The sequence below is a fragment of the Hylobates moloch genome, unplaced genomic scaffold (assembly GCF_009828535.3).
Source record: "Hylobates moloch isolate HMO894 unplaced genomic scaffold, HMol_V3 SCAFFOLD_12, whole genome shotgun sequence".
NCBI classification, from domain to species: Eukaryota; Metazoa; Chordata; class Mammalia; order Primates; family Hylobatidae; genus Hylobates; species Hylobates moloch.
Window position 1 is genome coordinate 23,123,763 of NW_026652287.1, and position 11,131 is coordinate 23,134,893.

The window sequence follows — 11,131 nt, forward strand, 5'->3', positions numbered from 1 at the left end:
CCTGGGGAAGACTCACCTGGGAGCGGCTCACTTGGGCCCTCCGGGACCCACGAAACGGCGCGCTTCCTCTGCGTCCCGCCCCCGGCCGGCCCCCCGACCAATGGGGGCGCGGAGACCTCGGCAGCGGGCGCGGATTGGGAGCCGGCGAGCGGGGGCGGGGCGGCGCGCCCGGCAGCTTAGGCGCTCGGCCGGCGGGCGGCGCTGAGCGCTCGGCTACCAGGGCGCCGTGCGGGCGGAAGTGGCGACGCTGGCGTCCCCGGAGCCTGCGGCGGGCGGCGGTGACGGCCCCGGCGCTGACGGCGGCGGCCGGGGGGGCGGCGTCGACGCCCGCGGCGCCGGCTGGGGCATCACCGCGGGCCTCGACCCCGAAATGGCGCTGCTGGCGGAACACCTGCTGAAGCCGCTGCCCGCGGACAAGCAGATCGAGACCGGGCCCTTCCTCGAGGCGGTGTCCCACCTGCCGCCCTTCTTCGGTGAGCCGGAATGGAGGGGGGAGGCGGCCCGCAGCCCCACACGCACCCGAATCCTCCTTCCCCCGAGCATCCCCTACCATCTCTGCCCTAGACACCCCCAAGTACTGTTTCCCCAGGCACCCAAGATCCTCTTTCCCTCCACTCACCCTAAATTCTCCCTTTCCCGGACCACTCCCAAGTCCTCTCCTCTCTAAACATGTCACATCCTGCCTGTCCTCCCCAAATCCTCCCTCTCCCTAGACACCTCACAGTCCCCCATATCCCCCAAATGCCCCCGATCATCCGTGCCCCCAACACCTCTTACTCTTCCATCTCCCTTAGGCATTCTGTAATCCACCATCTCCCCCAAAGCCTCCTGCCCCTTCTTCCCCAAAATCCTTCATCCCTGGCGCTTTGTGATGGCTCTCAACTCGCTCCCTTTACACTTAATCCCCCCATTTCATAAGCCTTCTCTTTAAACGCTTCCAGCCTCTCCCTCATGGGACCTACGAACCCTTCCTTCTTCCCTCAGAATTCCCCAATTCCAGATCGAAGACTCCCGTCTCCCCCTCCAAGGGTAGGAAGCCTGGTGAGGCGGGGACAGGGAGAGGGTTTTGAAGATGGAGTTGCAAAACTCCAGGGCCTCTTTCTGGGGGAAACCACTAAAGTTTTTCCTCCTTTTAGGACAGGAGTGAGGGTTGTCGGGGGAGCTGTTTTGTGAGGTGACATCAGACATACAGAGCTTGGCACCAATTCCTCCCTCAGTTTGGGCTCTACGAGAGGAAGCCCCTCCCCTGTATGTCGTGCGGAAGTTCCTGGGCGCATTGAGAAGGCAGTCCACTTTCAGACCCTCTTCCCCCACTCCCTCAGCCTAGCCCAGTCCAGCCAAAGCACCGGATGGAAAATGGGAACTAGAAGCCAGCACCACTGCCCCTGCCCTTTGCCTTTTGGGTCCTGGGTAAAGGATGCAACCTGAGCCTCTATTCTCCTCCATGTGGGCTCTGTCCTGCCCTGCTGTTTCACTTGGTGGCCTTGCAGGAAGATACCAGCCCCCAGGGCAAAGTCCAGCTGAAACCCAAAGACAGGAGACCTTAAGACAGTCCGACTTAGTGGGCAATGAAGGCTTGCTGGGGGTGGTAGTTCCCACAGTGTCCTGAGCTCTGGGATGGTTGTGGTTACCTGGAGTCTATAGTTCCCCTCCTTCACCTCTTGAGCCTCAGTGTCCCCAGCTGTGAAACGGAGATGCTGATCTCCTAGGCCAGCTGTGAGGAGTAGATGAGGTGGTGTGTGTAAAGTACCGAGGCCATAACTGCCAAATAGGTCTTCGCTGTAGGGGGTGTGGTTATAAGTTCCTGAATCCAGTTTTGGTTCCTTGTTAGAGTGATTAATCGGTGTTTAAGGGAGTGCAATTTTCTGGTGTGTATGATTCCCAGACCTGGGTAAGCAATCTGAGAGCAAGGGCTTGGTTTTTTTACATCCACTCTGTGTCCCCAGTGCCCAGAACAGTGCCTGGCACATAGCAGAAGCTCAGTCAATACTGCTGAATGCACAAAACTTTCTTATTATCAGTGTCACAGTCTTGAGATGATACTGACTCTCCAGGCGGGGGCTTGGGAGCGAACCAGCTCTAGCACTGAAAAGTTGTTTAATTTCGTGGCGTTGTTGGTTGGTTTTGTTGGGGTTTTTTTTTGCTTGCTTGTTTCCTCTTTGGTTTCAGGAATAGTTCCCAGTCCGAGCCAGCTTGCCCTGGACAGGAATTCAGAATCCATTTAAGCCAGTGGTTCTCAACTGGGGGCAGTTTTGCCCCTTAGGGGTCATCTGACAATGCCTGGAGGCATTTTTGTCGCAACTGAGTTGGGGGATGGGGCACGGGGTGTCTTGTGGGTAGAGGCCAGGGAGCTGCTCAGCATCCTACAGTGCACAGAACAGTCCTGCCACGACAAAGAATGATGCAGCCCCAAACATGAGCAGTGTCAAAGGTGGAGAAACCCCAGGTTAAACTCTGGCTTTTTCTTTCCTTATTTTCATCGGGGTTGCACATCCATTCTGTATTTGGGGGTATCATCATTTGATGCAATTATCTCGCTGGTTTTGGAGGAAAGAGGGAGGTGGCAAGCCAGAGCCAGCAGTCATCTGGTGCCAGGGCTAAAGAGCATCTCCTCCTCCCTTTCCTTGGTCTCAAAGGATCCTTGTCTTTGTTGCAATCCCTGTGCTATGGGGTGTCACATCTGTTGACAGAAGTACCATTTATACAGAAGCCTCAGTGGGGTTGGTCCACAATGGGTTAACCACCACAGGGCCCTCACCCACCAGAGCTGTTTACTGTTCACCAAAGAGGCTAATTCTTAGGACTCTAAAGAAAAAAAAAGTGATAATTCATTTGAACCACTATTCTCTTCTATGGGGGGAGGAGAATTGCTCCTGAAGGTTGAAGACTTTTTTTTTTTTTTTTTTTTTTTGAGATGGAGTCTCGCTCTGTCGCCCAGGCTGGAGTGCAGTGGCGCAATCTCGGCTCACTGCAAGCTCCGCCTCCCGGATTCAAGCCATTCTCCTGCCTCAGCCTCTCCGAGTAGCTGGGACTACAGGCGCCCGCCACCACGCCCGGCTAATTTTTTTGTATTTTTAGTAGAGACGGGGTTTCACCGTGGTCTCGATCTCCTGACCTCGTGATCCGCCCGCCTCGGCCTCCCAAAGTGCTGGGATTACAAGCGTGAGCCACCGCGCCCGGCCCTGAAGTTTGAAGACTTAACCTTTAGGAGGATTCTTCCACGAGTGACTTTTCTCTGGGACGTCTGATCAAGATCATTTGTCGGCTGTGATGCAGGGGCTTTTTCTAGATCTTGGGAGCGTCTGGTCACCGGGATGATCTGGGTGGTGTATGTGTCTCTTGAATGGAGCTGCTCTGGGGTGAGGGACACAAGGAGTGTGAAACACCTTGCAGCGACAGTTTCCTCCAAGTCAGGGATTTTCCACCATGGCACTTGCCAACATTTGGGGCCGGATCATTCTTTGTGGTGGTGGGGCTGTCCTGTGCATTGTAAGATGTTTAGCAGCATCCCTGGCCTCTACCTACCAGACGCCAGTAGCACCTCCTTCCCCAAATTGTGACAAACTAAACTATCCCCAGGGAGGCAAAATCATCTCTGAGAACCATAGCTCTAGATATAAATATGACTAAGAGCCGAAAGCTGTGTTTTTAAAAAGTATTTAATTCTGCAAGGAAGATCTGTCCATTGGAGGAAAACTGAGCAAATACAAATGTTATATAAAAATCTCCCTGTCACTCACTGAGCCCTTACTATGTGCTAAGTACTCTGTGTAGATTAGTTCACTTAATTGTCTGACAACATTTGAGGTAGGGTTTTAAAGAAAGAATCTCTGCTGGGATTTCAGAATATTTTCCTTCCAAACTCATTTACATCTATCTTTTTGGGGAAAAAAAAGTATGGGCTGGTGCGGTGGCTCATGCCTGTAATCCCAGTACTTTGGGAGGCTGAGGTGGGCGGATCTCTTGAGGTCAGGAGTTTGAGACCAGCCTGGGCAACATGGCGAAATCCTGTCTCTACCAAAAGTACAGAAAATTAGCCGGGTGTTGAGGTGCACACCTGTAGTTCCAGCTACGCAGGAGGCTGAGGTGGGAAGATCACTTGAGCTTGGGATGCCTAAGTTGCAGTGAGCTGAGATTGTGCCACTGCACTCCAGCCTGGGTGACACAGCAAGACCCTGTCTCAAAAAAAAAAAAAAGAAAATCTACACAAAGCCTAATTCTCGTTCATTATTGGTTGACAGAGTGTTTCAAATAAATAAATAAACAAATAAGTATAACCTGCTTTTTTCTACCCAACAATATAGCATAACCATTTTTTCATCTCAGTCCTCTTCTATCTTTCCTTTTCTTTCTTCCTTTTCATTCCTTCCTTCCTCTTTCTTTCCTTCCTTTCCTTCTTTCTTTTCTCCCTTCCTTTCTTTCTTCCCTCCCTCCCCCTCCCTTCCTTCTTCCCTTCCTCTCTTCCTCCCTTCCTCTTTCTTTCCTTCCTTTCCTTTCTTTTCTTCCTTCCTTTCTTTCTTCCCTCCCTCCCTCTTTCTTTCTTTTCTGTTTTTCTTTCTTTCTGTCTTGCTATGTCACCCAGGCTGGAGTGGTGCAGTGATGTGAACTCCTGAGGTCAAGCAATCTTCCCACTTCAGCTTCCTGTGCAGCTAGAACTACAGGCATGTGCCACCATGCTTAGCTAATTTTTTAATTTTTATTTTTGTAGAGACGGGGATCTTGCTATATTGCCCAGGCTGGAGTGCAGTGGCATGATCTCGGCTCACAGCAACCTCCACCTCCTGGGTTCAAGTGATCCTCGTGCCTCGGCCTCCCAAGTAGCTGGGATTACAGGTGCATGACTCTATGCTCAGCTAACTTCTGTATTTTTAGTAGAGATGGGGTTTTACCATTTTGGCCAGGCTGTTCTTGAACTCCTGACCTCAAGTGATCTGTCTGCCTCAGCCTCCCAAAGTGCTGGGATTACAGGTGTGAGCCACCGCACCTGGCCGATTGTATAATTTCAATGTGGTATAATTTATTAAACCAATCCCCTACTGTTGGACATTCACATTGCTTCTTATGTCGGGCTCTCGTAGACAGTGCTGCAGTGAACATCCTTGTATACACTTCTTTGTGCACTCCTTTGGTTGTTTCTTATTTTTAGAAGTGAAACTGCTGAGCTGAAGGGTGCTTTAACCTGTTAGAGCAGCCACATTTCTTAAACCTTTGTTAGGTGTGGTTTGTGACAGCATTAGTTGGGCTTGCCTCAGTGGGCAAGCCTCCTGCCTGCCTGATTTAGAGCACCCATATCTTGGGCCTGCCCTTCCTCCTTATCTCCAATTGGAATCTCCCAGTTGTACAGGTTTTCCTACATCCACGTAGAGGCCAGCCCTTTGTTTATCTTCTCTCTCTACCTTGACCCAGTAATCAGATCTTTCCTGACCGATGAGTTTGCAAGACTGACTTCTGGGAGGTCTCCTTTCTCATTTTGAAGGTCAATTTTGTGGCTGTTCTAAAGCACTAACAATGGGAGGGCAGGGGCATGGAGACTTAGGTATCATCTAGTTCTTGACACTCCCTGTCTAGAAGCCTCTGTGGTTCCCATTCATCCCAGCTTGAAACCTGTGCTTTAGCCTTTGTGAATGGTTTGTAGCCCCACACATAGCAGTATTGTCATACTCTTCCCTCCAGAGCTTCCCCACATCAGCCCCTCTGCCTGGTGGACCACTCTGCTCTTCAGCCCACCTCCCTCCTTTTGCCTGTCTGGGTTCTACTTATCCTTAAGGAGTCATCTTATCCAGAACGTCTCTCCTAACTCTCTTAGACTCCCATGGACCCTATCATATTCTGTGACTTTGAGTTATTTCAGTGTGTAGCACTCGGTGCTAGTACTGTTCACTGAATGACTGCTTTTCATTCCATTCTCATTCTTCCGGGTTCTTGTTGAAGATGCTGGGCCCTTCTCTCTCTTTCCAAATTAAAATACATGAATAGGCCGGGCATGGTGGCTCACTCCTGTAATCCCAGCACTTTGGGAGGCTGAGGCGGGCAGATCACCTGAGGTCAGGAGTTGGAAACCAGCCTGACCAACATGGAGAAACTCTGTCTCTACTAAAAATACAAAAAATATTGGCCGGGCATGTTAGCATGCTCCTGTAATCCCAACTACTTGGGAGGCTGAGGCAGAAGAATTCCTTGAACCTTGGAGGCGGAGGTTGCAGTGAGCTGAGATTGCACCACTGTACTTCAGCCTGGGCAGCAGAGTGAGACTCCATCTCACAATAAATAAACTAAACTAAACTAAGATACATGACTAAATTAAAATACATAACCCCCTCATAGCCTGTACTTGTGGCAGACATCATTAATCAATCATGATGCTGTTTTCCCCTTTGAGCCTAAACACAGCCTCAGCATTTTTATTAACACAGCCACTCCAGGTCAGTTAGAGTGCTGCATGAGATGATACCTATTTGCTCTTACTGTTTAGGGAGAGACTAGAGATGGAAGAGCTGAAGGTAATGATTCTTCATTACCACTCTTGGTTCTTGAGATCCATATTCTGGGGTTGATTTTTCTTCATGCCTCTTACCTTAATTAAACGGATGTCTGGAATCTGGCCTTCTAGGTATCTGGCACTCATTAAATAGTCCAGAGTGAACCCAGAAAGAGTGGTTTTCCATCACTTTTGGTTCAGTGCTTGTTCCATTCTGGGGGAGGGTGGCAGTGGCAGCCTAGAATCAGAGATTTATCTTGCTCTACAGCCAAAGAAACCGAGGCCAGAGAGGTTAGGTGACTTGCTCAGGGTCACACAGCCAGTGAGTGACCAGTAAAGCCAGACTAGAACTTGGGCCTCTGGACTCCTTATGTGCCAGACTAGAACTTAGTCCTCTGGACTCCTTATGTGCTATTCTTGCTGTCATGCCTGCTGTCCTGGCTTTCTCTCTGGTAAAGGAGAGAGCTAGTGGAGCCAGCCTGGTTGGGTACTTGAGGAAATCCAGTGGTTCTGCTGGCACCATGGTGACTTGTCCACATGACAAGTGGCATAGGTGCCACAGACCAGACATGCAGGTTTGCTCTGAGGTGTGTAACTCATAAACAGCCCGCCAAGCTGGTCCATAACTCCTGTTTATTTGGATGTAAATTAGAAAATGACTGGGGTGTTGAAATCGTCTGGTGGGAAAAGCCCCAAACAAGTTGGCTGGTTGTGTGTGTATGTGTGTGTGTTCTGTTTAAGAGACAAGGTCTTGCTCTATCGCCCAGACTGGCATGCAGTGGGGTGATCACAGCTCACTGCAGCCTCCAGCTCCTGGGCTCAAGTGATTCTCCTGCCTCAGCCTCACGAGTAGTTGGGATTATAGGCATGTGCCACGGCACTCAACTCTTGCTTTATTTATTTATTTATTTATTTATTTATTTATTTATTTATTTATTTTTGAGACAGAGTCTTGCTCTATTGCCCAGGCTGGAGTGCAGTGGCACGATCTCGGCTCACTGCAACCTGTGCCTCCTGGGTTCAAGTGATTCTCCTGGCTCAGCCTCCCCAGTAGCTGGGATTACAGACGTGCACCACCATGCCCGGCTAATTTTTTGTATTTTCACAAGAGACGGGGTTTCATCATGCTGGCCAGGCTGGTCTTGAACTCCTGACCTCATGATCCACCTACGCCGGCCTCCCAAAGTGCTGGGATTACAGGTGTGAGCTACCGCACCCAGCCTCAGCTCTGGCTTTTCCTTCATCTAGGACATCAGGCTAACTGGGAACCAGCCCCACCTGTACCCCTTGATCTGTGAGTTAGGAGCTCCCCCACTGCAACAAGCATCCTCTGAGATTTGGGACCACCTACCACAGCCTTGCAATATTTTCTGCTTTTTTTAAAATTGAAAGTTAATGCTAGTACCTGTTTATTTTTGGGTTTGTATAGAACGGGAGTGTACAATTTTTTGGATTCCCGGGGCCACACTGGAAGAATTGTCTTGGGCCACACATAAAATACACTAACGCTAACGATAGCTGATGAGCTCAAAACAAAACAAAACAAAACTCAAATCTCATAACGTTTTAAGAAAGTTTATGAATTTGTATTGGGCCACATTCAAAGAGACCCTGGGCCACATGCAGCCTGCGGTCTGCGGGTTGGACAAGCTTGGTGTAGAATATCCCAAGAAAGACAAGAAACTGTATTAACCCTCCTAATATAGCAGGTGAGTTATCATTTTGATTGACTGTTGAGAGCTGGATTCTAGAGGAATGGGATTTAGATTGTGTGCCTGGGAGGAACCCTGAGAAGATGAAACAAATAATGTCTTGTTGGAGGACGAAGCCAGAGAGACACTTTCTGCAATGGCTGTACAATTTTGAAACTGCTGGCAGACTTCGGAGATGCATTTGCAAGTAGTGAGGCTTTCTTAGCCTTCAGGAGCACCTGCTGTGTGCTGGTGCCGTGCTGCTGGGTCCCACTCTTGATCCCACCTGGCCAGAGAACAATCTGGAAGGAGGGCTGTGGAGGGCCCTGTTGTGTTTTTCTGTCCATGTGTATAACAGCCCATGAGTCGGCTGTTTTTGAGGCTCAGAGGGGAGAAGTCACTTTGAGTCTGATTCTCTTCCTCTGACATCCATGCCCTGAACACCGTGGACAGATGAGTAGAAGGAAACATGGAGACTGACATCCAGCTGAGCCAGCCTGAGCTTGAGAGGCCCCAAGGTGGCTTCTTTTTGGCACCTCTGTTTCCCAACAGCTGTGTGGCAAAAGGCCCACTTCCTAAAGGTCTAGGGCCGTCCGTCCTACCTGTGGAAAGATGTGGTGACTCCGGGCAGGAGCACCAAAATCAATGCCTGACTTGGTGAATGACTGCCAGGGCACAGAGCCAGCTGCATGGCTGCTTAAGTCTGACAATTGCTCCAGCAGCCTCCTTTATAATGTCCAAAGGCCAGAGTACATACAGACCAGTGTCACCCGCCCACCCTGTCCTGGGATGGTGGTGATTAGATCTTTGTGTTCAGAAAAATCTGGCCCTGGAGGTCAGAGCCTGAGGTCTGGCCTCTCTGCTGCCAGAAGGAAGAGGATTGAGTAGGAGGGGAGAGACTACAGTTGCTTGCTAACTCATCTTGCCCCTCCTTTGCTGCACAGGGATGCTTGGAGGGACAGCCCTCCACTTAGAATCCCTTGGGGCAGAAGTCAGGCCCTCCCAGGACCCACCAATGGGCTTCTGCAGCGTGGGCGCCCAGCCTATATCCATGTGAAAAGGAATGGGAGGAATTCATGACAAAGGGCTTTATAAAATATAACGTATGACTGTGATCATAACTAGCGTCATCTCTTTTTTGAGTGGCTCCCAGGATATGCCTTTGAATTAGACAGTAACTCATTTCTAATCTTCATGATGAACTTAGGAGGAATTTGGCACCATTTGCCAGAAGAGGAAACCAATGTGCAGGGAGGTGAAGCGATTTGATCAGGTCATGAAGCTAGGAAGTGGTCCACAGGACTTTGCAGCAGGTCTAGCCCTGTAACGGGAGACCAACACCACATCAGGAAACAGGAAGACGTTGGAAGTCGTCTCTAGGGCAGAAATGTCCCTTGTAGGGGAGGAGGGGAAATGATAGGAAGTTCCCGGCTGGCATGACAATGTGATTATTTCAATGAGCTTCTTAGAATGGAAATATTGGGGCTGGGCGCAGTGGCTAATGCCTGTAATCCCAACACTTTGGGAGGCTGAGGCAGGCAGATCACGAGGTCAGGAGTTTGAGACCAGCCTAGCCAACATGGTAAAACCCTGTCTCTACTAAAAATACAAAAAAAATTAGCCGGGTGTGGTGGCGCAATCCTGTAATCCCAGCTACTCCGAAGGCTGGGGCAGGAGAATCGCTTGACCCAGGAGGCGGAGGTTACAGTGAGCCGAGATCACGCCACTGTACTCCAGCCTGGGACAGAGCAAGACTCCGTCTCAGAAAAAAAGAAAAAAAAAAAGAATGGAAATGTTGGGTCCTAGTCTTAGGTTTCATTGTTTCAGTAAAAACCTGCCAGAGTGAATGTTAACTCCTTTTATTACATACTTACAGTGGTACTTGTATGGAGGCCTTGTTTGTGGTTCTTGCTAGAGTGTTAACTGTATCTGAGTTTTTCAAAGTCATTGCAGTGGATCAGCCCTCTCCAGGGTCTTCTAGAAGCCTCTGCTTTCCACCCTGGCAGTTAGGCAGTCAACTCACACTTCCCTGTGTTCAGAAATGATTCATTTTCTGCCTTGCTGTTCCTCCAAGTTCCTTACTTCACTCCCTTCTGAGATCTCTGTCTTAATGGTCTGGAATACATTTGAAGTCATTATTTTATGATGGGGAGATTTCTGCTAATTTTACCCCTAACAATCAATCAATGAGTCAATAATTCTTTTTCTCCCTCCTCCCTTCCTTCCTCCCCTTCTGCTTTGATTTCTTAATCATTGGAATAATTGTTTTCTGGATTTCCTCTCTAAAGAAAAGCTTTGTCTGCTGGGAAAGGTGATGATGATATAATTTATAATAATAAGCATAAATGATAATACCTTCTTTTTCTTTTTTCTTTTTTTTTTTTGAAACAGAGTCTTGCTCTTTCACCAAGGCTGGAGTGCAGTGGCGTGATCTCGGCTCACTGCAACCTCCACCCTCCCCCCGGCTTAAAGCAATTATCTTACCTCAGCCTCCCAAGTAGCTGGAATTATAGGCGCACATCACCACACCCAGTTAATTTTTGTATTTTTAGTAGAGATGGGGTTTCACCATGTTGGCCAGGCTGGTCTTGAACTCCTGACCTCAGGTGATTTGTCCGCCACAGCCTCCCAAAGTGCTGGGATTACAGGCGTGAGCCATGGTGCCCAGCCTAATACCTTCTTTTTCACTGAGCACTTACTAGATACCAGCAACTGTGCTTAGGCCTTTATTTATACAACTTTATTTAAGCCTCACAGCAACCCTTTGAAGAGGGGTCCATTATAAGCCTCATTTTAAAAATGAGGAAACTTGCCGAGTGCGGCGGCTCATGCCTGTAACCCCAGCACTTTGGGAGGCCCAGGCAGGCAGATCTCTTGAGGTCAGGAGTTCGAGATCAACCTGGGCAACATGGCGAAACCTTGTCTCTTTTAAAAATACAAAAATTAGCCAGGCATGGTGGCA

General features: G+C 49.4%; 1 protein-coding gene across 1 annotated transcript in view; it reads left to right on the forward strand.

The window, feature by feature from the left end:
* The first annotated feature begins 203 nt into the window (after positions 1 to 203).
* Positions 204 to 11,131, forward strand: part of GLTP (glycolipid transfer protein) — a 30,541-nt gene continuing 19,613 nt past the window's right edge. The window contains exon 1 of the mRNA XM_032168738.2: positions 204 to 473. Within this exon, the coding sequence (XP_032024629.1) occupies positions 371 to 473 (103 nt within the window). The 5' untranslated portion in view covers positions 204 to 370. The remainder of the gene's footprint in view (positions 474 to 11,131) is intronic.